The 27371-nt window shown below is 41.9% G+C and overlaps 1 protein-coding gene across 2 annotated transcripts; it reads left to right on the top strand.

The window, feature by feature from the left end:
* The first annotated feature begins 4692 nt into the window (after nucleotides 1-4692).
* Nucleotides 4693-26419, top strand: SNX18 (sorting nexin 18). 2 transcript variants are annotated; one of them, XM_068666123.1, is made up of 3 exons: nucleotides 4693-6521; nucleotides 22765-22831; nucleotides 23335-23459. In XM_068666123.1, the coding sequence occupies exons 1-2, from the start codon at nucleotides 4883-4885 to the stop codon at nucleotides 22821-22823; spliced, it is 1698 nt and encodes a 565-aa protein (XP_068522224.1). In that variant the 5' UTR covers nucleotides 4693-4882; the 3' UTR covers nucleotides 22824-22831; nucleotides 23335-23459. The 2 variants fall into 2 exon arrangements, with proteins under 2 accessions (XP_068522224.1, XP_068522223.1); XM_068666122.1 differs by lacking the exon at nucleotides 22765-22831 and having other exon boundaries at nucleotides 4699-6521; nucleotides 23335-26419.
* The last annotated feature ends 952 nt before the right edge of the window (nucleotides 26420-27371 follow it).

Genomic DNA, 27371 nt, shown 5'->3' on the forward strand with positions numbered 1-27371 from the left:
CACCAGATTTGTCTTAATGGCCATCCTTGCATAGCTGTGAAATGATATCTCTTCAGACAGGGAACAGAGACAGACGTGCGTTCCCAGCAATATTAAATGCAGGGTTGAGAATTTCTGAGTACCAGCCACCTATTAAGCAGACGGGCTGAGGTAACATGTATTGCAAAGGTCAAACAAGAACCTCTGTCTTTCTGCTCAGTTATCTCTCATGTTACGCAACCTAGTTTCAAAAACGTTATGCAACTTCTGATGAATTTATGTTTATGTTCCTGATTGGGAATAAATAAATAAATAAATAAATAAATAAATAAATAAATAAATAAATATATTGATTTCTCCTAAAATTCAGTGAATCTTTCCCTAAAAATTCCATAGCACAATATAAAGTATCTCCATTCCTGATGCCTGAATAGATATATATTTTCAAGTATTTTACAGAACATTTAAAGGCTAATATTATTTGATCTTTTTAAAGCTGAAAATGAAAAGGAAACTAGAATTATTTGTCACATTCATTGTATTTACTTCACTGCTTTGCTAGTTTAAAATCTTTAATCTTTCAGACTGATAACTTGTTTTTAAAATCATTTCGTGCCCTCTAGTGGCAGATTTGTTAGGCATGGTAATTGCTGCTCTAGCAAGTCCTCATACCGTTCAGAATTAGACATTACAGTTACAGACAATGTAGAAATGGAATAAAGCCACTTCATTTACCTTTGAAGTGAAATTTATATCTATCTCTACAGTTTAAGAAAATAAATTACATTATTTTCAACTTATGATGAGATGTCACTGACAACAAAGCAAAACAATCTTGGGTGAAAACATAAATAGCAGCAATAAAAAACATGTACTCAGTCAGTGTTTGGCTGAGTTTGCTCTTAGAAATGGTATTGATGAACACTTCCTTGCACAAAGCACTGTTCTGGTTGTTTCCTACTAAGACACTGTCCAACATCCTGGCTTACAGTTTTTCCAAGTTGGTATCTTCATAATGGTGCCAGTGGAAAGGCTAAATCCCACCAGAGCTTCATCTTCCCTTCTGGAAAAATCACTTTCTTTTCTTTACTAAAGAAACAATGTTATAGCACAGAGGAAAATCCACAAAAGAAAGAAGGAAACATTTGAGGGCTTCAAGGAAAATTAAGTCCGGGTTGATTCACAATTTTATTTTTGTTTGCTGGGCCTCTACTAACTCACTTTCTTAGGAAATATCACTCAAAATCCTTACTTTCTCCACCATGTTTCCAAATTTTTTACTATAAGCTTCTGCACCTGAGCAGAAAAATAAATCACAATGCTTTCAAACAACTCTTTCAGCATAGATTCTCAGGAGTCTTGAGATAGCAAACTCCAAATTTAAACAATGAGGCATCCTGTGCTTAGGCATCTGCACACTTTTTGCTTTAGTTTGGCTTTCTTTTCCACCCCTAAATTATAGATCTCCAGGAACATATTAAACATTAATCTTTTTCACTGAGTTACAGGTTCTGAGCTTGACAGACTCAGAAGAACATTCACTTTGACTCTGAAAATTTGATTCCCAATGAAGATGGTAGAGATTTGCTACCAAAGGCACTCAGATACATGTTTCATGCAGATAAAATGACAGAAATCAGAATGTGTTATTCTGATTTTGAAACCCTTGCCTCTGGTAGTCTGAACAAAAAAAAGCAAGGCTTAATCAATCCAGCCTTTCCACTTAGCACTATAGATGGTTGCAGAGGGCCTGAGAAGTTGGTGTTTTCAAAATCTTCAATTTATTTATTAGGGTGGTTTCTAATTTTGCAGGTCAGTTTTCTTGGTTACAAAAAAAAAAAAAAAAAAAAAAAACGTTCATTTTAAAACCCACAACAGAGTCTCTGCACACAATGGACATCAGAACTGGCTCACTGATCGGAGACAAATGGAAAATGCAATTTCGAGCTAGTTATTGTTCCAAGTTCTCTTTGCAGTTTTGTCCACTAGGGAAATAATATAACATACTTCCTCCCTTACTTCCTCCCTTCATATGTTTGCCTGATACAGTGCCTGAAAAGCCATGACTTAATTTCATGTTATTTAATTTTTGTTAAGGTTTCAAAGATGGAATATTTTAGAGAATAACCACTTAACTAGTTTACACTTATGTAAATAAACAAACAAACAAATAAATAATGTTTTTATTACTTTTACAGATTTTATGCTTTAAAATCCTAATTGTAGCAGTTTTTGCACCTTTTGAAGTCGACACCTTTGCTTGTGTCTTTTTTATATACAAATAATGAGCCAGAAATTATTAAGAAAACACTAAGGGGGGGTAAAGGCAGAAAATAGGACAGCTGTCCTCTGCAGCACTGGACCCTGTGAAGTAAAGCAGGCCCTCAGCTCAGCTCTGTCCCTCCTTCCTTCCCTTCCCGGGACAGGGGCAGCCTGCCAGGCACTGAAAGCACAACTTCTCACCACTTGGGGCAGCAAAATCCAGTTCTTGAGCTGCTCTCGTAGCTGAGAATGGCATCTCTTGGTCGCTCCTGGGTGTTCAATGAAGAAAAAATGTAAATCATCTGTCTACTCATCTACAACTCAAGCAGGTCAGCATTATTTACAATACTGATCACCTCATGAGAAAGCAAAAACAAAAACTGTTTCAGAGAAAAGAGCAGTTATGTTTAAAGGAATTGAAAATTGAGATGAATAGGGACCGAAAAGTTTGGGAAACGAGCAAGATAAGATGCAATAAAACACATATAAAATAATAAATAGTACAGAAAAGGCAGAATGGGAAGTAATTTTCCTGTAGTTTAACCCCTGAGGATTCATATGAATGCAAAGCCTTCTCAGATCAAACTATGATCAGTGTTAGGAGTAACTTTGAAGGAACAAAAAAAACCTTGATCACTTATTTTTGTTTCTTGCAGTCGTGAGAATTAGGGATAAAATCTAAGACAGAGGTTAAACTGATCCGTAAGTACCTCTCATTGGGGTTTTAGTCCTCACTCTAAGCTGGCCACATGGTCTGAGGGCAGCATGCTGGAGCCTGGACCACGTACCACAAAGTTCCTGTGTTCAGCAGAATAAAATCCCGTCTGCATGAATGGCAGACACTGATTGCAGTGGCCAAAAGATAACGAACACTAGCCCTAGTGGAAAAAGAGCTGTGGTGGCTCCAAGGGTGCTGACAAATGCTGACGAGGGCCTGAGGAACGCCTCTGGTCCTGCTGGGTGGGTGAGTGATGATGAGGCCAGGTCAGCGTGCTGACCTGGAAAATCCTGAAGCCTTGACAGGGAGCTGCCTGAAGCCAAGGTCTTCAGCTGCACAGCCCTGAGCAGCTGCCAGATGTCCCTTGGAAGGAGACTGATGCTTCTGCCTGTATCACCGATGCAGATACTCAGTACTGCTCTGAGTAAATGGCTGCTCCACATTCTGTGCTCAGCTTCGGAGATGGAGGCACAAGCAATATAATGTGAACATGAGCCCATGGGCTGGCCACACAGGAGCTGCTTGTGCGGTGAACTCTGAGGCTCTTGCACTGTTGGAATTGGCTGATAAAAACAGACCTCCAGAGCTAGGCAGATGCAGAGTGCTGGGGGTGACGTGTTAGTCTGGGGTGAACTGATGCATTCAAAAAATGTTAAGCAATGGTACACGAAAGTGCTGGGATAATATGCCAAATGGGAAAATGGAGGTCAAAATTAAAAAGTGGGCAAAAGCAAAACTCAGGTATCAAACAACGTTAATAACAGTGATCACAGAATCGCAGAATCATTTGGGTTGCAAAAGACCTCTAAGATCATCTCGTCCAACCTTTAACCTAGCACTGACAAGTCCAGCACTAAACCATGCTGCTCAGTTCTACATCTACACCTAGTGAAAGCAAGGAGAGGGTCCTGTAGCATTCCAGCAAACTGCTCCCAAACGCACACAAATTGTTTGACACAAGGACCTTTGAGAAGTGACAGACTTTGAGCTAAGTCAGAGAAATAAGCTAGAGCTTAGCACCCGGCAGGGTGTTGGAGGGAAAACACAAGGAACTGGAAACCAAACGGGCACACACTGCTTTCCCAGCAGGGTTGAGATGGTCGGTGAGGCACGGCGAAGGGAGGAAGATGGCAGGCAGAAAGGAGCATGCAGGCAGCGTGTGCTGCCCTGCCTTTCCTTCACCGGGCAGAAGCCGTGAGGGAAATCTGTGTCCCGGGATCCAGGAGAGGTGAAGGGCCATGGGTGGGGTGTGTGTGGGTGGACAACACCAGACCGGGTGCCACGGGAGTTATGAGGGGAAATGGCCAGGGTGGGAGAAGCAGCGTAGGGATGGGATTGAGGCAGAAGGCAAACATGGACAGGATGGTCTGTTTTTTGAAGAGGGATGTCACACACGTTATTCACGACTAAAACTCTGGCTGTAAGTGAGGGCAGCCAGCGGATGGAGCAGTGTGGCGGGGTGCACAGCCCCTCACCCACACCTCGCCCAGCACCTCAGCGCCACACCGCGCAGAACCAGCGGGTTCAAACACCTCCCCGTGGCCCCCTAAAGGAGCCTCCAGGCGGCCAGGCGGCCCCGCCAAGCCTGCGGCAGCACCCGCACCCCTCCGCCTCCACCGGGGGCAGCCCCAAGCCCCGCGGCCGGCCCGCGGCGGAGGCCGCCAGGGGGCGGGCGGCGAGGGTGGGTGCGGGCCGGGCCCATCGATGGGGGCGGCCGCTCTGCGCTCGGCTCCTCCGCCCTGCCTCTCGGCTCTGGATTAGCGAAACTGGCGACGTGGGACCGGGCCGGCCCCGCCGCGCCCCGCGGGGTGAAGCCGGGACTCGCCGCCCGCCGGCAGCGCCGGGGCTCCGCGGCTCGGCTCCTGCAGCCCCGCTCCGCTCCGCGCCGCCCCGCTCCGCACCGCTCCGCTCCGCACCGCAGCCATGGCGCTGCGGGCCCGGGCGCTGTACGACTTCAGGTCGGAGAACCCCGGCGAGATCTCGCTGCGGGAGCACGAGGTGCTGAGCCTGTGCAGCGAGCAGGACATCGAGGGCTGGCTGGAGGGCGTCAACAGCCGCGGCGACCGCGGCCTCTTCCCGGCCTCCTACGTGCAGGTGATCCGCGCCCCCGCCGCCGAGCCGCCGCCGCCCGCCCGCTACGCCAATGTCCCCGCCGCCGGCTTCGAGCCGCTGCCGCCGCCCGCCGCCTTCAAGCCGGCACAGCAGCAGCAGCAGCAGCAGCTCCACCAGCAGCAGCAGCAGCAGCAGCAGCAGCAGCCCCCGGCGGCGCAGCAGCCCCCCGAGCCCTTCCCGGTGCCGCCCGCCGCCGGGTACCCCTTCCCTATGGCACCCTACGGCGGCCCCTACCAGCCCAGCCAGGGCAGCGACGACGACTGGGACGATGACTGGGACGACAGCTCCACGGTGGCGGACGAGCCCGGGGCGCTGGGAAGCTCCTACCCCGACTACGAGGCTGCGGGGGGCGGCGGGGCGGCGGGGCGCTACCGCCTGTCCACGCGGTCCGAGCTGTCCCTGGGGTCCCGCGGTGGCGGTGGAGGTGGCGGTGGTGGCGGTGGACACGCAGCCGGACACCCGCACCCGGCTGGTGGAGGAGCCAAGAGCTCGGCCACGGTGAGCCGCAACCTCAACCGGTTCTCCACCTTCGTCAAGTCCGGCGGGGAGGCCTTCGTGCTGGGCGAGGCGTCGGGTTTTGTGAAGGATGGGGATAAGCTGTGCGTGGTGCTGGGGCCGCGCGGCCCCGAGTGGCAGGAGAACCCGTACCCCTTCCAGTGCTCCATCGAGGACCCCACCAAGCAGACCAAGTTCAAGGGGATGAAGAGCTACATCGCCTACAAGCTGGTGCCCAGCCACACCGGGCAGCAGGTGCACCGCCGCTACAAGCACTTCGACTGGCTCTACGGGCGCCTGGCCGAGAAGTTCCCTGTCATCTCCGTGCCCCACTTGCCCGAGAAGCAGGCCACCGGCCGCTTCGAGGAGGACTTCATCTCCAAGCGTCGCAAAGGCTTGGCCTGGTGGATGGACCACATGTGCAGCCACCCCGTGCTGGCGCAGTGCGATGCCTTCCAGCACTTCCTCACCTGTCCCAGCACGGATGAGAAGGCCTGGAAGCAGGGCAAGCGCAAGGCTGAGAAAGACGAGATGGTGGGTGCCAACTTCTTCCTGACCATCAGTGTCCCCGCTGGCCCTGGGGCTGGCCTGGACTTGCAGGAGGTGGAGAGCCAGGTGGACGGCTTCAAAGCCTTCACGAAGAAGATGGACGAGAGCGCCCTGCAGCTCAATCACACCGTCAACGAGTTCGCCCGCAAACAAGTCACTGGCTTCAAGAAGGAATACCAGAAGGTGGGGCACTCCTTCAAGTGCCTCAGCCAGGCGTTTGAGCTGGACCAGCAGGCCTTTTCAGCCGGCCTCAACCAAGCCATAGCCTTCACTGCGGAAGCCTACGATGCCATCGGGGACCTCTTTGCAGATCAGCCCCGACAGGACCTAGATCCTGTGATGGATTTGTTAGCGCTGTATCAGGGGCATTTGGCCAACTTTCCGGACATCATCCACGTCCAGAAAGGTAACACCCTTACTTATTTTCTGAAATTATAGTTTAATGTATCGGTGCCATGCAGACAGAGGTAGGAACCAGGAGCTAAACTTTCTCCACGTATGGCTTGTTGGCCTTGGGTTAAACTTTTCAGTGTTTACTCAGGTAGTCTGTTGCTAAAAATACACAAAACACATCAGTGACAGCTTTCATTCTGTGCCAAAGGTCTAGACTTTGTTGGGATTTCTGTTCGTCAGAGGTTACTGAGCGTGACTGTGTGCCTCTGAAAGAAACCACATCTACCTGTGAGGCTGATACATTAAAGATTAATGAGCTTGTTTACAGCCGTCGGAGATCAACTGGTATGAAAACATGTATTACTCTTTTACGTATGTCAGGTATCTTAAATCTCTGATCTAGCAGGTAATAGATAAGTAATCTGAAGATGCAGATACTCCAGCTGACCTTATTGTTGGAAGTGTTACATGCATTTTGCATTTATGATGGACATTCAGATGAGAAGTTTAAAGCTGTTGGTGTTTGTCAGTTTGGCTGTACATTAAACTCCCTTTGCACCTTTGTGAGGACAGTGGTCTGCCACAGTGTTCCTAGTTGAGGTTTTTCATCCTTTGCCCTTATTATCCTGAAGAGATTTTGCTCATGTGGTACCCTTTTGGCATCTTTCTGCCTGAAACATACTTCTGAGGTTTGCATTGCTGTTTGTTTGGCACTTTGTGATCCATTAGGGGAAAGAAACTCAGAAAATGAAAGAATCATCTGCTGTATAACTAGGGACACTCATTCAGATAAATACAGGTTTGTAGCATTGAATAAGTGTAGATGATTTCCCTGCTGTGAGGTTAATGCTATTCATGCGTTCATCACTGTTGTGAGAAGAATAGCCCATCATTCATCCTTTTTCCTGTTATATCGCTGACCTATGGCTTTCAACTCAAAGATTAGAAGTAAAGAGACCTAGGAAAACTCCACCTACGCTGTACAGAAATTCGTGTATGTAACAGTTGTACAACAAAATGCGAGAGCTTCTTCACTGGAAATTATTTTCGAGATTTATAAGTGGTGGTCTGTATCCAGAGAGGCAGAGCCTTAACTGTGATCCACAGTGATTCAGTCTTTCATGCCTTTATCTGCCTTTTTCAAGGCCTTGAACTCTTGAGATTTTTGATGAAATGGTTGGAAGAGTTTTTACAACAGATCAAAAAAGGCAGGCTTTCTGTAGGTGCACACTATTGCTAGGAAAATCTGAGGAGGCAGAGTTGATAAAGTGATAAAGTACACAGATTGTTTAAGAAAGCAAGAGTTTCATTTCAAGTAGAAGCACCAAGTTCAGATTTTCATTCTCCTCTCGAATCTTGAAAATTGTGGGTGGAAACTTAATTAATTGTGATACTACTTTGAAGAGAAAGCTGAAAAGTGCAGTCTGACCTTTGAGAATTTGCTCTGCTAGCTGGTGTGGCATTGTGTTCTGATAACAACTCTCAAGTACTTTAAATTTGGAGAGAGGCGAGACCCTGGCAACGTTTCACGCTTGGGAAGGAGAAAGATTTTTTTATCGGGTACAATAAAACAGCAGATGATATACACTATTTAAACGTAGTCTTAAAACTTTAAGATATATTATAGAGTTTACTTTGAGGAGAGGATTGGGAATAGTAAGATATGCGCTTGATTCAACCCGTATTGCCTTTAGCTTGCACATCTCTATTTCACTTTCAGTTGTGTTTGAATTTGCACTTTGAAGAAGGCTTACCTTCTTGAACTGGGGAAAATTCATCTAAGCGAGCTTCCACCATAGCAGTGCAGAAGTATGATGACATACATAGAGCTGATGCGGTGCCAGAAGACTGTGCTGGAGCTGGTTGGAGAAATGTACAGCCAGCCTGCCTTCACATGCTAATTCTCCAGCACCTCTGAGCTAATAGAATATTTTTCCTGGTGCATATTTGCAATCAGAAAATGGCTTGGGTTTGAGAGCTTGGTCTCCTGAGTGTCTGTATTCATCACAGGAACAGGGTTAGGGCTGGGTTATGCATTTGCTGCTTTTGTTCCCTGTAAAGAAGAGACAAACTAGAAGAGAAAACTGACTATTTCTTTTTTCTTCTCCATTTTATGGCTGTTTTATTACTCTTAGCAGTTATTTCTAACGTGGTATAACTCTTCAATTCCAAATTGTAAACCTCAGATAAAAACATGAACTGTGTGGTGTTCTTACAACATAAGACCTTTCTTTTAAATTTACAGTCCGGGACAGCTGCCAGTATGTGAGGATTATTATTGTCTGTGCAGACCAAACAAAGATCTGTTGGTGATAATAGATCATCTGAAAACAGAGTGGATGTGTCTTTCTTTCAGTGTTTTATTTTCTAGTGTACAACTTTGTGCAGTAAAATAACCCAAAAGTGCCTTTAGAGGTGGCAGAAACAGCAGCCTTTTGATACATTGCCAACATGGGCTTGGCTTTAAGAAGAACTCTAAAGTTATGCTTCCCCTGTTTTTCTCTACATAGTGCAAATGGATTGTCCACTTGGGGTAAAAAGCGAAGCCGTTTCTAGACTCCATCTCTGTATCCCTCTAGACCTGAGAAGGACCAAAAAAATAAAGGCAACTATGCCCCAAACATGTATCTGTTGGTAGAACCTTAGACTGCCTTGTCTTGTTAAGGATTTGATCTACTGCAGATAGTTGAACAGCTGCTTAATGTGACTGGAAGCGTGTTTTGTGCAGGAGACTGAGAAATCAGCATGTCTGAGGTTTTTCAATAATTTCTGCAAAGTTTTTCTGCAAAAAGAAAGCCGAAGAATCTGAACTAGAGGCAAGAATTTTCTTCTATTTGGCTGTTACCTGTTTGTCTAAAGTTATGAACCAAAGACGAGTAAGCCTGCTGTTGGTGTTGTCTGTATCAGCAGGGAAATGGGTTAAACATGGTGCTTATTCCTGCTCAGGGATCCCAGTCTTTCTGCCTCCCATGTTGAGGGCATCATACGTGATCTGTGGGGTGCAGGGAGTGATTGTCATTTTGGTCACTTAGATAAAGACGGAAAGCCACGGGAATATGTTCAACGTGTTTAACAGCACCAGTATGTGATGGAATGGTAATAACTTCGATAGGAGGTTTAGAGATTCCTCTCTCTGTGCCTTCTTGATGTTGAGCACTGTTCCAAAACAGACAGAGGAAGGGTTCAAAGTGCTTTTCTCCCACAGTCTGGTTGAGGACCAGCTTGGCAGTAGCTTTGTGAGAAACCTTTCTTGGTTTTGTGTGTGCACCCATCCAGGTCTGAAGCTTCATTGAAACAAACCCTACAGTGAAGAGCACACCGAGCTGGACATCCCATGTTTCCATTGGGAAGTGCTTGGCATGAGAGTCCCACTGAGACTGGCAACAGAGCATTTCAGTCCCAAGACATGGTTTCCTTACAAATGGTTGCTCTTTTAGACGTTTTCAAAATAAAACCGAGCACTTAGGGGAAAACTGACATTTGTAGGGGTAGATGATGGCAGAGTAGTGTCTCCGAGCCTCTCAGCACCCAAATACTTCTACAAGTCTAGCCCTCATCCACAGGGAAGTGCACATAACACGCTTACATTAAAGTTTTCCTGTGCATACCTGTGTGTTTTGGAATAGAGGATCCAAGTGTGTTAGACAGCTATACTTGTACTTAGTTTTCTTTAGCCTCTGGCAAAACATTTGTAGAAGAGGAGTGTTTAGTTCATGAGGCTTAAAACCAAAACTGCACCTTTACTTGTCTTCTTCTTTTTGCAGAACTGATGTGCCTTTCAAGAAATGCTAGATTCAGTTGCTTTAAGCTTGAGAAGAAAAGCACCCTTCCATCTTCGTTTCTGTGCATTTTAAGGTCTAGTTGTGGAAATTCCCTAGGCATTCTTGGCAAAATAATTCCTACATATTAATTGCTAGAGCTTCACTCAAGTGATGAAATCTTCTGACTTCCATAATCTTCAACCTAAATGTTTGCTGCAGGCCCATGCAAGTTCAGGTTTGGGAAGTTTGTGCACATGTGAGAATTTGAAATAGTGTGTGAGTGTATGCTGGTGCTGCAGTTCATGCTTGTCTGGCTGTCTCATCTTGATACTTGCTTAGTGAGAGTACAGAAGTTAGGTGTTTTTTTTTTTTTAATTTGTTTCAGTTTTTGAAGTCTTTCTTGAGGAATTACTGTAATTGGCATCTTGTTTTGTGAAAGAGGAAGAAACACTGGCTAACTTGTTTCATCTCTGCTTTCCAAACTTGTTTCTTTATCTTACCATGATGTTGTTAACTTCTGGTACAATTTGTGCAAAACAGACTTAAGAAAGTGTTTTCTAAATGTTTTCTGAGATGTAGGCAGCAATTAATTTCTTCAGCACACCAAGATCTAAAAGAATTATTTTAAAAAATCTGAGTGACCCTACCCATTTTCTTCTTAATAAGTTTGTGAAAAATCAAATGGGGCAAATGTCCCTACCTGGAGCAAAGGTCATCCTAGACGTTGGCTATAAAAATGCACTGGGTGTGCTTTTAGAATAACAAAATTTTAGGTGAAAAAACATTCCAGATAGTAATGCATTGGAATTTCAAGCATGGAAAAAAAACAAACGGAAAATTGGAGATCTCCATAACATTTTCAGCAGTTCTTGCAGGGAGGGGAGAAGGAAGAAGCCTCTGTGTGTCCTTGAATGAATGAAACTGGTTGGAATTCACACCTAAGATCGTATAACTCAGTGTAAAAGCAGTGCCTTTCTTCCTCGCTTACTTTCTAACCTCTTAAGTTCATTGCACAGACTTGTGTTCTCTTGTAGTCCTTGCCAGATGCCTTCTGTGATGATAAAAAGAGATGGGTAGCCACTTTCCATCTATTTAAGATTAAAAAGAATAGATTTCCGTAGGAGGATGACTGTTGTCACCCCTCTCAGCTTTCGTACTGCTGTTACAGGAGTGATGTAGTATTTGTCTACTTGCTCCTGAATCACCCAGTGTGAACCTGGTGGTGTTTGAAAGAAGCCCGAGGGAAACAGACTTCTACATGGCTAAACCGTGAAGGAATCCTCACTTTCAGCAACAGTATAAAATCACAGCTTCCTTGGTCTGTGTAAATCACACAGAGGACAACAATAAGCAAGACTGAAATTGAGCAATGCCCTTACTTGAAGGGGATTAAACAGAAAGAAAGAAAAAAGCTTGTGTGTCTTGTCTGCCAAAAAGATGCATGGATCTTGCATGCATTGTTCTTTTCTTTTTCCTCCCACTCCCCAATCTCTTCTTCCCTTATCTTTCTAAGTGAGCAAGATTCATGCAGGTTTGATGTTTCTCTTCCATGGTACCTTTTGGAACCTCTCTTAGCTTGATATCACACAAACTTTACGATGGCAAGACATTTCTTAGGTGGTAAAATCCCAATGACAGTTTTTCAGCAAACAGCTGGTAGCAGAGGAAGAAGATTACTGTTCCACCTGTGGGAAGGACTGCATGAAGTGCTGCACACCAGCACGCCTGTATCCACCAGGCATTCACTACCAGCAGGCTGGAGAAGTTTTGACCAGAGCTCACACCTGCATTTTTGACCACAGGCAGTAGACTCCCAGCTCTTGTGTTCTTGCTTGCCACAAGAATTAAGGCTCTTTCTACTGGGAAGACCTCCTGAATGGCAGAGAGAAGAGGGTAGCAGGATTTATATTTATATGTATATTTATGTTTATGTTTATGTTTATATTTATATATAAAAAATGCCTGTCAGCATCCTGATACATGCTCTTGGGAACCACTCTGATGGCAGGGGTAAGTACAGGAGCTGGCCTTTTAGTATCTCAGCACTTCTGTTTTCAACTAATTTTAAAAAGGGAAAAAAGCCACAAGACTACAAGAGTACAGATATTAAAGAAGTAGAAATTATTTTGTAGAAGGAGGAAGCAGTTTTATTTCAAAGACTATGCAATAGCTTTTCAGGTTGAAGTTTCTGAAGAATCTGTATGCTAAGAAAGGGCTTGTTGTCCTTTTACGGCTGGGGAAATGCTGGTCATGCTAGAAGGACTTCTATCAAAACAGGGATGACCAGAATTGGTAGACTGAAAACAGAAAGCAACTCCTAGAGCTTTTCCAAGTCTTTGCAAGCACATTATCAAAACCAAACAAGCTGGCTGAATTTTCTATTTTTGCAAGTCACCTTTGAAACAAGGACACGTTTCAGCCTTTCCAACATCTTTTCCATGACTTCATTGTTAGACTTTGTTTGAACAGTTAAAATGCCAATTTAATGTGTGCAGACTGCATAAACTCATCCAGCTGGTACCTTACTTATTTTGATTTGCCTGATTCAAATAGCACAGAAACTGAAATTTTAATTAAAGAAATGAAATCACATTTGGCTGAGCCCCCAAGATATTAGCTTTATCATCAGATTTGAGCAAATAGCAAATGCTTTCTACAGTCTTGTTTACATCTTTCATGAAGGCCACAAGGATTTAAATAAAACAAAACAAAACAAAAAGTTAAAAATGCATTTAAAACTTTTGAGTTGGTATTTCATGAAATCAGTAACTATATATATATATATATATATATATATACGTACATTAAAAATCTGCGCAGGTCTTGACTATGCTTAGGCCTTGTCTTGGGCTGTTCAGCTTATGCTTTAGATAGGCATGCAGCACATATAAATAACTTCTGTAACAGTGATGAACTGAACCAACCTTTTTATGCCTGCATGTGATTCTTTCCAAGCAATTGTGAAAGCAGATTAATGCGGTTATTGGGAGTTTACACTGCATTTTCTCCCTGTGATGAAAAACAACTTACTAATCTATTTTTTTCAGAGTTACCATTTCGAATCATAGGCATGGATAGCTGTTCCAGCCAAGTGACAATATACTGGAGAAAAATCCATTTTACCAAATTTCATGATAATGATGCCATGTTTTCAGTTTGCTTTGAGTTTAGGTAAGTCAAGGTGCTCAGAGGAGTAGATCCCATCCTCCAAAAAGGCAGACAATTCTCTTCTGCCTCAGTAATTCTATAATTCTTTCTATACGTTAGAATATATAAATATATTTATTTACAGTTTTAATTAGCATATAATATGATAGTATCTGTTACAGAATTTTTATATATGATGTGTATATAGCGTTATACTATGCTATTGTAAAGCTCTGTTTTTATATTAGATTGCAATCAGTTATATTAGTGTTGGTTTACTTTGGCTGTTTATACTGCAACAAGGAATCTCCTTCCTGTCCTCACAGAGATGCTGCTGCATTCAGGTTTCTAAGGGAGAGCATTTAAGGTGCACTAGGGAAAAAGTGGAGCAGGATCTGCACTTAATTTGGGTCTCAGCTCTTTTCATATGAAGTTACATGAGGTGGCTCTGCATGTTTTAGTTGCTGATCCTAGGACAGTCGTGGAACTATGCAGATGATGGTGAACAGTCAAATACCATAAACTGTGCTCACCTGTCGCATCCCTTCAGCCTTTATGGAGAGCAGCATCCAAAAGCAGGACCGCAATAAAGCAGGGTTATGAGAGTAGGTGAAAACTGCATTTATACTGGCTTTTCTTGACAATGTCGTATGGATATTGCTATGCTGTGTAGCCTCTATTCTCCTGTACACCCACATCCCATAAATCTCAAGAAATTTGTGAGGTTACCATTTAGTATTATGATGCCTGCATCCATGTTGATAATTACTTGTATTTGTCTTCTATAGATCTAGAGGAGACATTTCTGCTCATACGCTGCTAACCAGTTGTACTGAAAATTAATTTCTTATGCGTGTACAACATCATTTCTGATTGAGGTTGGTTTTTTTTTGAATTAAGCATTATGAACAGGGCATTTATAAAAGCTGTTAAGATTTAGTGCCATTGTTCTGGCAGGAAAGTACCTGTTCTGAACATGCTGAAGGGGAGAATCCCATGTTCAGAAACTATGATGATTAAATTGTAAAAGGCATCTTAAATTTTTGGAAAAACAAACATCTATTTTGGAAGCCTGCTTGGTGCCACTCTTAAATGCAGGCTTGTAAGACATACTTAAAATCACTGTAAGTTTCCGTCTCCGCACTCCTGCCAGTTGCAATCACTTATGTTTTCAAGTGTCCACCCTGAAATAGTTCAGCATGAACTGCTTTTTGAAGGGCAGATGTACTGCCTTTCTAACAACCAGCCTGATCTGTGGGGTCACTCCTTTCTACAGCCTGCTCTGTAGCATCAGCTGAAGTGCTGTCAAACCTCCTTAACTTGTAGGTAGGGGTGCTGAAAATTACAGGCTGCCTTCGAATTGGGCAAAACCTGTGTCACTGAATGTTTGCCTCTCGGGCTGTGATGCACAATGCTATGTTTGTAATAATGGAAAGCTGTGTACATAGTTCAGCTGGATTTTAAAATTAACTCATTGATTTTATGGGCTTTCTTTCAGACTTCTCTACAGGTACTTACACAGTCAGTAGAAATACTTGTAAACATATGCTGCAGTGGCTCCAGTAAGGTTGTTCATTTGCAGAAAACATTGTCTGCATACAATACATCTAAAATATATTCCTTTTAAAATTGCTATATTCAGTGTTTAGGAGAAGAAAAAAAACACCTTTCAACTGATTTTGCATAATTTTTGCCTTCGGTAGTGTAGCAGTATGGGTTTCCTTTTTTTAATGGTAGGTGTGGCAGACCTGTTGTTCCATAGTGTTTCTTCCATTTATTTTGCTCACACCCCCTGTTGTCAACTGTTTTAAGGGCAAAGTGTGGCTTGCAGCTTGTATAGCAGTGTGCTGTAGCTTGGCTCAGTGAAACGTTCTTGCTGGAGATGCTGGATTTATCTGGAGGACTCTAGAGCTGAAGTATGCATTGCCAATGTGATAATGGAAGTATTTTTCAGTAGCATAAACATTTTGGAGATTCTGAACATGCCTAGGAATGATTACAGCCCTTGTTTCTCTGGATAAAAAAATGGGCTGTGTATACTCTTCTTACGTGTGTGAACACCAACTTGCTGTTGTACATAGAGTGATCTACAGCAATTTAATCAGACCATAAATATGGCATTACTAAAAAAAAAAAAAAAAAAGATAGCAGTTAGACATGTATAGTATCCATTAATGGTACTAATTCTTTAAAATTGAGTGGCATTTGACACTGTGCATTCTATCACCATCATTAATCACTTATATAGGAATTAAATCAATGTCTATGTTTAAAACCACCAGATAAGATCAGCATTTGTAATGTTTCTGAAATCTCTGGCAAAGACTTTTATTTCTGCATTGTGTAGATTAGAAGGTGACTTTATTTTGAACTCTATTTCATCTCTTGAGTGACAGCTTTTGATGAGCTTTGTAACAGGATAGCTGGAAGAACAAATAATTCTGTCTAATAATGCCACAGTCAGTAAGCGTTAACCTGGATGTTAGCAGAGACCTACAGTTTGTGAGCCTAGATTTATAGGATAATACTATTTTATTCTGACTTTTTTTTGAGCAATGGGCAAAGAAATAATGAAAAATCCCTGTTTTTTGTTTTTATTTGTGTTAGGCTGCATATTCTAAAAGCATTATAGCCATGTTCTCATATCTATACAAAAACCTGTAATACTAAAATAGTTGTAATTTTATTTTTGCATTTTTAATTTATTTTCATTATGAAAAGTAGAACTTTCTTAAAATAGTTTTACATCATCAATAAAAATATCACCATTGAATTAGCTTGGTTTTGAAAACTGTGTTGATACTTTTAGAAAATACAAGTGACTTCATCCTTTTGCCTTTGATGTTGAAGATTGCTTGCTTTATTATGTTTGAAACACTAAAATCAGATTTCAAAGTAGTGAGCCATTCCTTCATTAGTTTCAGTAATGCTACATTTTTTCCTGTGACATTCTTTTACACAGTTAAGTCTGCTGGAGAAGCCTTCTGTTTTTAATTTCAGGCAAATTCCCATTATGCTGCACTCCCTTCTAAAACTCAGCCAGAAAATGTAAAGAATTTGCAGAATCTTAACTTAATGTAGGCTTCTTTTGTTAATCTGTGCTCACAGCATTCTTAAGCAAATAATCCATCAGTGTAGTACAACCTCTATTCTGCTACACACATTTCTGTCGTTTCTCTTCGAATGGAGAGAGGGGAAGCTTAGGGGTTTGCTTCAGAGCAGGGTTTCACGTTAGGTGTAATCTTGCGCGGTGCTTCTGATCCTTCCCTTGTGCTGGAGCGAGCAATTGCGTAGCCGTGGGCTGAGCTGGATCGAATTGCTAAGCCATCGGTAAAGCCAAGCCCTCCAGGCCCAGAGCAGTGTTTAATTGGGTTAGTCATCTGAGTCATCCTGTAACAACATCTCTGCTAGCTGCGGTGCAAGCGGGACGGCCACGTCGATGGCTTCGCTTGGCAGCAGTCAGCTGGGTTACGGAGACGGCTCTGTCTTCCACCGGGTAAATCAAAACTGTGGCTACGTGCACGTGGGCTGCCTGGGGTTTGCCTTTTCAAATCCTTAGGCAAAGAGCTGTAATTAAATAACAAATAAATGCAATGAATAAACATCATCTGGTCTGTGGTAAGAAAAGTGTAAAATCATTTCTAGTTACTTTTTATGCTTTTATGCATCTTTTTATGAAAGCTGCTAAAAGCCGTGTGATATGTATTGTTTTCTCACTTCTTTTTTAGAGGTGGCGTCTCAGAATAGAAGTTAAGCAAAGGGAATTGTTTATGTTCAAAGTTCTCCCTTCAGTATCGATGTCTCCTTTAAAGTATGCTACTCATTGATGCCTACTGCTAGGCAATTTAATACGAAGGGCATCTGAATGGCATGGAAACACAAGTTATTTTTCTTTCTAGCAAGTGATGCACCAAATCGGATTTTGTAGTTTGCAGACAGTAGGAAGACAAAATGAATTGTATGCATGTATGTATGTATCACACAGGTAATTTCATTTTCACAGGATCTATCAGGTGAAACTGCTGAACAGTTTTCTTTGTCAAACTTCTGAGTTTCAGTAAAGGACACAATGTTTTCTGACTAGCTTTCTTCCCTCACGAGGGAGCCGTTTTTCAGAGGAACCTTTATACTTTGACACAAATTCTTTGGGGAGGCTGGCGTACCGAAGCTTATTGGCCAGGGGACTTCTCAAAGGAGGCATTCAGGAATCTGCTGCCCTTTGTTTTTGCCACGCTTACCACTGACACAAAGGCCAGAACAATCGTCCTCCCTGGATCTTTTCCGCTCTGCCATCTATTGTCTTTTCGGGTATCATTTCTGAGCAGAGTGGGTACGGATTTGTGTCTGGGGCAGCTGGTGGCCACGTGCTGTGTTCCTGTCCCTTGGAGCATCGCTGCTTCTCACCTGTGGCACCAGCAGCCGTCATCACGCAGGAGCAGAGCAGAGCAGGGCAGGCACGAGGCTAATGCCTCCCTCCCACATTAAGGACCTGTTCCGAAAAGTAGCCTTCTGCTTAACGTATCAAGGACAACCGCAGGAATAACTTTTTTTTTTTTTTGTCTCATGTATCTTCTGCAGTTATTTTGCAATAATTCTGTAACTGGAGGTATAAGAATAACAAGAATGTGTGTGTTTGAAAGGAAGTCTTGCACTATCATAACAGTTTACGCATGTGTCAGTTATCTCACTACTAGTGGAAGAAAGCTGTTTGCTGTGGTTTAGCGTAATCCATCACTAAAGTGAAGAATGTATTTGAGTATCTGTAGTCAGAAAGGCATTACAAATACAGGATCTAAAAAGCTATGTAAAACTTCTACATGCTAGGTGAGTTTTCCAGTTCAGTATTTCATGCTGAGATACTGCAGACAGTGATATATAGGTGACTTAGCAGATGATACATGTTCCTGAGAGCAACAGTGAATTGCAGACCCCCGGATCCCCACAGATCCTCACTGCTGCTGCAAGTGCCATGTGTAAGTGACACCTAGCTGACAGGCCTTTGTGCTTAATACCATATTGCAAGCCCATACATGTATGCAGTAGTTCTGTATGAAATTAAGTCATTAGCATTACAGCAATTTTCTAGCTCGTTTTCTGAAAAGAGGAACACCTTTCTGAACAGCATCAGTAAGGTCTGCTTGTATATTTTTAAGAACTGAGCAAGTCCAGCCATGGGGCAGGTGTCTGCTGTACCAAGCACTGTACAAAAGCAGAGCATAAGGGGGGCTGCTGCCCCAGAGATTTCCCTTTCTCTCGCTTTGTCTTCAATTGGATTCATAACTTCAGATGCAGCAGAGGTTTCGCTCCTGAGTACTGCATACAGAACTCCAAAGCTGGTGTCCAGGTGCTATTTGCAGGAAAAGAGGAGCTGGGCAGTGGGAAGCTGGTCTTCATGAGCTGAGCCCCGAGTCTTCTGCTTTCTGTTCATGTTGAAGGCTGCAGCATGGGCTGGTGTCATGCACCCTCTGCACCAAGAACCCGGGCAGGGCTGGCTGCTGGCGGGATGATCACGTGCAGTCAGTTGCGATCCATTCCCCATGCATGAACGGGAGCTTGGGGACACATATGCATCTGCATGATGTGATCCACTTTTACATCTGTGTACCTGTACTTACAGGGTGAGGGGAAGTGAGTACAAGCTCATGTATAGGCTCAAACCCACCCTTGGTTCACTGTTCACACATGCTCAAAGCATTTCTGAATGTAATAAAACTGCAGGTGATAGGAAGATACATTGCTTGACCCAAACTTGAGTGCTCTCAGGTTCAGGACTTTTTTGTTTGTTTGTTTTACTTTCCTAAATGTATTTGATTCTTTCTGCCTCATTGCAACCTCATGCTTGCATGGGAGCTTCTTGACTCAACACACTTCATTTTTTCCTGGTAACTCCTCAGCACCTGTTTAAGTTGCTGTTTATACAGCATGTTTCACAGCCTGCAAGTATTTTTTTCTAGCAGGAATTTTATGTTGTCCTTATCTTCTTGGCTGCAAGTATTACTATAAATGTCCCTTATTAAATGTGTTCATGTAACCTAGTGTTGTCTAATCTCAGACATCAAAACAAGTACTGAAAACTGTGTTTCTAAAAGCCCTTGACAGCAGTCATTGAGCACCCCCTGTCTGTTTAACATTAGGCTTTTAGCGATGAAAAATAGCATTCACATCTGCTTTTCCCCACCTTTAAGGACAGAAATAGATGTAGCACAGCTTTTTGCAGTGTCTGTGACCCAGGCCTTCTTTGTTGATTGAAAGCTATCCCTGACCACTGGAACCAGCTCTCCTAACAGAAGGGCTTTTCGTCAGACCAGAAGCTTTAAATGCACGGGCAAGTCGTAAGGGAATCTTTAGAAATGGAGCTAAACAGGAAAAAAAAAATAGAGAGAGAGAGAGAGAGAGAGAGAGAGAGAGAGACAGGTTTGTTTTGTTTTGTTTTGTTTTTTTGTTGTTGTTTTTAATATTTCATCCCTCTTGGAACAGTTTATTGGCAAGTATTTATCCCAGACATATTCAGCAGGATATTTCTTTGAGCTAATAGGCTCTGGGAGGTACCTCTTTCTGTGCCTTCTCCTCCACCCTAAAATGTGTGGTATCCTTTTTTTAGGGCTGCCAGAATTTTGTGATAGTTGCTGTCATTCTGTTTGCTTGTCTTTAAACATGCCTTGCTTTTTTGGATTATCCAAACCAGAGCTTGACGTTTGGATCTTTGAAACCAGGGAGGGAGCTGCATCGAGCTGCAGGTGCTTCTCCAGGTGTGCCTGGCCAGAGGGGCTTGCTCAGCCTCTGCAGGGTGCGGGGCAGGAGGGAAGGTGCAGAGGTGCCAGGCAGGCAGAGGAGAGGGGTGCAGCAGCAGCTGGGAGGATGTTTTGAGAAAATGGGAGATGAAACATGGTGTGTTGCTGTTAGTGAAAGTGCTTGCAAAGTGGTGTGATTTTTTTTTCCTGAGGTTTACTAAACTAAGGCTTGCGAGCTTTAGTAGATGATGAACAAATTAAAAATGGTGTTTTAGAACAAATGATTGTTTACCTTTTAATGTAAAGCACGTGGGTTGTTTTCTGTTTGTGTTTTTTTTTTTTTTTTTTTTAATTATTTTCTCTGTGTTTGGGGAAGGTTCATTGATTGTCCTAAAATAACCTAAATATTTCCCCCTGTGAAGTTATTTCAAGGTTCATTCTTTCACTGTTAATTCAGGACTTCATTTAGGGTACTTGAAAAAAAAATAAGAAGAAATTTGTGTTTAAGTATATGTATAAACTCTTGTTATACATCGCTGACTTCCAGCTGTAGTCTGCCTAGACTTTATAGTGGAATTTCCTTTAGTACCAGCATGAAAACACGTGCATTACGAGAACAGTGTTAATGGTTGGAAGTTTTCCCCTTGGATTCCTCTCCCTAATTATAAATCTTTTTTTTACCTTTTTTTCCAGAAAAAAAAAAAGTGACAATGTATATTTATAGTCTCAAGGGGTTTAGTGTTTGGTAATGTATGGTTGTATTGATGTAAAATAATTTGAAGATTATGCTCACTCCGGAATCTAGTTATACATTCAGCTGCTGATGCTGTAAAATTTCAGTATTTTTTCTTCCAGTTTGGTCATTCTAGAAATAACATCTAAAGCTATGTCCACACATCACAACCAAAGAGTGGTCATGTTTATTTAACCAGCTCCATCTGGCTCCCAGTTAAGTCACAAATTTCTTTTTTTTTTTTTCACAGCCCTGTACAGATTCCTGCAATGCAAACAGAATGCAGAGGGAAAAAAAAATGCCGAGTTGGGTTTTGTTTCCTGAAAGCAATGTCCTTTTTGTAGAACAGAGGATTGACTGTTTTTTTACATCATATCCTGCCTCCCAGATTACTTGGTCTTTGAAGGGGAAAGCACAGATCTTCTGGCGCGGCCTGCTGCTTGCAGCACTGCCTGTGTTTTTTCAGTTTTGTTTTTTTGGGCCAGGCTGGAGATGATGAGGTCAATCGGTTGTAGCAGCCAGTACCAAGCTTTCGGCCCTCATGCCTGAGGGCTGAGGCATCGAGAAAGGTGTGTATGGGCCAGGCTGCACCAACCACCCCACATTGCCCAATACCTGTGCTTTCTGTGGAGCAGTCTTTGGTCTAATCTTGTCATGCTCATGACTTCCCTGCTGCCCTAGCAGGAATGGTCCATATGGTTCGTACAGACCAGAGAGGAGTTTTTGAAGCTCCCAATAGAGAGCACATACTGGGACTGAAACAAACTCTTTTTCCCCAGGTCCTCTAAATCTTCTGGTATTTTAACTTGCCTCTAGTAAGAGCATAGTGACACAGTGGTTAGGCATTGGAACAGGCTGAACGGAGAAGTGGCGGAGTCCCCATCCCTGCAGGTATTTAAGTGATGTATGGTTTAGTGGGGGGGCTCAGCAGATCATGTGGACAGTTGTACTTGGTCATCCTGAAGGTCTTTTCCAGCCTCGATAGTTCTGTGACCTTAGAGATGAGACAAGGGACAACCGCACCAGGCTGTGAGAAATGCCAGGGTGATGGGTGTCCAACTAAACAGCTAAGGAAAAGATAGAAGGTGACATGACTGCTGCTGAACACCTTTTGCTGGTGAATGGTGTTCGTTACAGAGATTCAGGCTGACAAGAAGATGAAATTGGAGGTCGTCCTCCTTAAAGACAGAGGTAGAGAGTCTCCTCTGTTAGCTTGGTTCCTCTGTGAGCTTGCTGTAGGGAGTACAGAAATGCATTTCTTAAGGCAACGTAAAGGGAGTCCTGTTCATGAACTGTAGTCGCTTGTATGATGTGAAGCATAATGTGAAAGGAGAGAGTCATTTGAGACATTACAAGTAGCTGAAGGAACAAGAAACTTGTGTGATCATAGAAGTTTTGACAAGTGTTGTATCACTAGCATTTTTTTTGAGAAGATAAAGATGTATTGATCTGACTGTTCTTATGTATATGAATAAGGTACATTCCCAGGGCGGCAGTGGTCATGGCACCAAGCCTGCCAGAGCTCAAGAAACATTTGGGCAATGCTCTCAGACACATGATCTGATTGATCTGGTTTTACTTATTTATTTATTTGTTTGTTTATTTATTTATTTATTTATTGGCTGGTCCTCTGGGGACCCAGGAGTTGGACTCGATGAGACCCTTCCAGCTTGGATATTCTATGAAGACATGTATGTGATATCTAAGGCAAAGAAGTTGCTTTTATGGGAAGCTGAGCTCATGAAAATGAACATTCAAGATGCTTCTTGGTGTTCTGTGTCACTATACGAGTCTGTTCTGGTGATGTTGTGGTTTTGTAGCGTGTGCTTTAATCAACTGTGTGGAGGAGGAAGGCTATCAACCTTTTTGTTTGTTCTTTTTCAGACTCTTCAAAAACTGTGTTATCTCTATCTGGAATCTACAACTTTGAAACAAACTCTTAGATTCTCTGGTACTCAGTGTATTTTGGGGTGTCTGTATTGTAGAAGCAGAATGGTATACTGTTATTTTGTGTATTCAGATCTCCTTTTGCTGTTTCACAAAGATTGTGAAAGTATATGATGTTTCACAAAGGTTTCTCAATGATGTTACTTTTCTGGTGTTTATGTAAGCTGAAATCTGACTTGTTTTGTAGTGCTTTTCTCCACTGCTGGTGTATTTATCAATTATTCTCTGAAGGACACCATCTGATTTCTTAAGATTATGAAATAAGCATGTTTTTCTCTTACTGACCTTTGCAAGCTACAGTCGTAAAAATTGCTTTATATTTTGGCAAGATATATTGTTCTGTGATTTTATTATTTGAAAGAACTTTTCATTCATATAAACACACATATGACTACATTCAGAATGAGCCTTATACAAACCCTTGTTGTTGCTAAATGACCTGTTAAAGTGCAGTAAAGTCTAAATTTTTCCTCACAGTTGTACTCTTGTGCTTTCTTCTTTACACAGGAGCCCTTACCAAAGTAAAGGAGAGTAAGCGGCATGTCGAAGAGGGGAAGATGGAGCTCCAAAAAGCAGAGGGCATTCAAGAACGCTGTAACATTATTTCTTTTGCAACCCTAGCAGAAATTAATCATTTCCACAAAATCCGTGTGAGGGACTTTAAATCACAGATGCAGCATTTCTTGCAACAGCAAATACTCTTTTTTCAAAAAGTGACACAAAAGCTAGAAGAAGCTCTTCACAAGTATGACAGTGTTTAATCTCTGAACATTGATTTGTGGACTTTGCTCAATTTGAACATGACTTAAGCAGCGAAACAAACATCGCTGCTGTTAAAGAGCTATTGCCAGTGGTAGATGGTGGTACAAGGATGGTTTGTGTTCACCTGGAATCCCGGTTTAATCTCTGATATGTAGGAAGGAAACAGTTATAGGGCTATGTAGTAGAAACAGTACCACACATTGTAACTAAGTTATACTGTGTATGCCTACACTACCATTGTAACTTTTTTGAAATAATGAGTATACTATTTGCCTTATTGCTTTTTGAAATACGGTATTTTAGTGCATACTTTGTAGACCTCAAAACCCTTTGGGTCTTTAAGGAAGTTGGCTAGGTAAGCCTGCTTCAGATGCCTTTTTACTTTCCTAGATTTGGATTTCCTAAATTCAAACAATTCTCTGTTTACAGACTCCTACTAGAGCAGCTATGTGATTCTGTGCCTTTAGACTCTATTTTTCCTTTTCTAGTAAGTCACATTTTTATGATTGAATGAATGAAGGGTTGATGCCTATGACAGGAACTGATAATGAAACCTCATATTAACTGGAAAAAAATCAGCTGCCATCCAGTTTGCACAGCAAGTACTGTCTTATGACAAATGTTGGCTCAAAAAGGAGAAATTAAATCTATTCACACTTTCCTTGAAAATGGAGACTACTTGTTACATGTACTAGGATGTTAAGCACATATACAAATATACACCATTGAATTCCCTTTCTGAAATGAATATTACAGTGAGGGTTTTTTTTAGTATAAAGCATTACTGTGAGTGGAAATTTGAAGAACTAGCCTAATAAAAGTGATGTTTATCAAAAGGATATGAATGCAGGCTATGTGGCTAGAACATTTTTTTCTTATACGTAGAAAAAGATCTGCTCATTGCTCAGTTGCTGATTCAGTTTAACTTCAGACTTGCATCTACATTGCCGGTTGTCTGAGTTGAGACTCCACTGTGATTCATTAGTTTACTCGGTTACAAATTTTCAGGGATGTTCAGTAATACAAATGATCTGAAATAAGTCTTGGCTGAACTGACTTGGAAAACAGGTGGCATTTTTATGTTTATAACACTCAAGAATTAACAATTGTCTTAATTTTTGTATAAATATTTTTGACAAGCAGGGTGCATTTATATGTATGTAAACACTATCTTTTAAGGAGTTTTCTGGCTTATTTCCCTTGAATTAAGTCTGAAGTCTGTGTTTATAACCTATTGGTTCCCTTCTTAGAGGTCAGTATGAGAGAGGGTTTTTATTTATCCTAGTCTTTTTCTCTTAAACAAAAATAACAAAACCTTCAGAGGAAGCAAAATGTTTACTTTTTTGTTTTCAATTAAATTAATCAAAGATAGATTAAACAAATTAAAGCCTGGAAAAGGAAGTTAAGCAATAGTTACATTTAAGTACAAATCATTCCTCACCTATGCAGCAGAAATGTACAGTTCTTTTACTCAATCATGTGAGATTCTGTAGCTTAATCCCACACCTCTGTTTCAGAGGAATAAATGTAAGAATGTAGTTTTGGGTTTAAGATTTGCCCCCAAATGCTTGGAAGATTGCTGTTTTGACCACTTTGCATTCAGCAGTGCTGCTAATAAATACCCAAAGAAACGAAATACAGAGTGACGAGGAAGAAAAAACAACAGTGTTTGTAAAAGGACAATCAGTGAGGGAAGAATCCATTTGCAGGCTATTGAAAGAGCGCTGCAAACAGCAGTGTTGACTGTAAAATAAGGACCATAGTCGTAGGGATGACTTGCTCTTTATCTTCCTCATGGTGTCTTGTTCTACATTCAAAACTCACCACTTCCCATAACAGCTCTTCCCACCAGTGCTCCAACTTCCCACATACTGTTTAATTACCTGAGACAGCAGTGAGCCGGGTTTGAGCTGTTCCGTGGCTTACGTTTGCTTAAGCCAGATAGCATTTTGTTAAATGACTTTGCAGTAATTAAACCAGGCTACAATTGAAGTAATTCTATATAGAGGTATTAAGACCTGATCAGAAATTGATCTTGGTCCAGTTGAAGTATTTTAGGAGGTTAGTATTAATGAAGTGTACATGCCCAGGGGAAATTAAGCTGTGATATGTATACATAAAACATTATCAGACAGGTACAGTTTTCCCAAATAAACTGTCATGGCCTTCACCTTACTTTCTGATTTGTGAATTTTTGGGGCAGAGGGAGAATAGGGGTGCTAATTTTTTAAACTTGATGTACCAAAATGCTTGACTGCAGTCCTGGATCTGAGGTGTTGCAGAGTTTGAAAAGGTATTAACACATAAGCATCTTGCTTTTATTCTCACTTAGAGAGCATTGGAGTTAGGCAGATGTAGGGAGCCAGAACTCAGTTCATGCTTACTGCACTCTGTGAGATCTACCGTTTTAGTTTTACTTGGAACCAAGTGTCACACTGACCACCCATGCTGACGGACTACTGGATGGTGTGATCTGAGGTCCGAATGTACTCTACAGGAAGGGGAATGTATATTGTGTGGGACTGTGGAGGTATTGAGGGAAATCTAACAAAACCTCTTAAATGAATAAATGTGGAAGAGAGGAAATGAGCTCCATAACATAATGTTAAACGCATTTGTTTTATTCCATTCCTGTAATTTGTGTTTGATGCATTACAATTTTTGTGCTGATAGTAATATGTGTCTGTTATATTTACTGGGAGTTTAGGGGGATTAATTGAAAGCTGCAAAAAGATTCACTGATGTATTGGTTTCTGTGAAAGTGCTGTATCCAATGAAAAATGTAGAATAAACCCATCAGTGAAATATAGCTACTTAAAATGATCAACAAGTGGTGAGTGAGTAATGTTTCTTTCTAATTAGAGGCTTTACATTTAGAAATTAACAACCTGTGAAAATGATTAGATATGTTTGTGTTGTAGCCCTTATGCTGTGTGATGCTTGCAAAGAAAACAGTTGTCTCTGTATGTGACCTGTGCACATTTTCTAGATATACCCCACCAGTTTCATGATCCCATGGCAGAGTACATTTGTTTTAGGAGCATTGCACAACCCAGCTTAGAGAAATCAACAGAAGAATTGTGATGCTGAAACATTCAAGACAAGCACCAACAAAATCTGGAAAAAAAAATTTCAGTGGAAGTATGTCACATAGAATTCATATGCTTTTATAAGATGTTAATGAACTGTGTACACTGAAAATACCTACATTATTTTGTGAGGCACAGGTATCTTTTTTTGTGAATTACAAGACACTGTTTACACTACTTTATTATTTTGCCAAACTTTCACAATTCCAGCCAATATCTTCCATGCTGGTTGTCTGCTCCAGCTTGAATTCTTCAGGGAAGCTTAAAGCTGTTCAGCTATTTCTGAGAAGGAGATCATAAAAATATAAAAAATTTAAATAGGTTTTTCTTCCTCTTAGACCCTTTGGCTGAAAAGCTTTAGTTCTCTCATACTTTGGAACAAGGACTTGAAATTTGGCAGACTTGTTACCTTTTGCCTCCTCAGATACGCCTTGCTGCACAGTGAAAATTTGTCCAAATATTTCAAAGTTAAACTAAGGTTTCTTCAGACTCACTTCTGCTAAAGTTCGACAGATAATTTTTCTGTAGCTCCCATTTGCTTCAAGCCATCCTTGATGGCTTTGTCTAACCTCAGTCAGCAGCAGCTCCATGAAACTTTCTCTGTCATCGTTTTGTCCCTTCATCTAGAAGGGGCTGAGCCTTCAGAGCAGAAGCTGAGCAAAGAAACTCTCAGTAGGTCCTGGTGTTGCTGTT

The sequence above is a fragment of the Anas acuta genome, chromosome Z (genome assembly GCF_963932015.1).
Source record: "Anas acuta chromosome Z, bAnaAcu1.1, whole genome shotgun sequence".
NCBI lineage: Eukaryota > Metazoa > Chordata > Aves > Anseriformes > Anatidae > Anas > Anas acuta.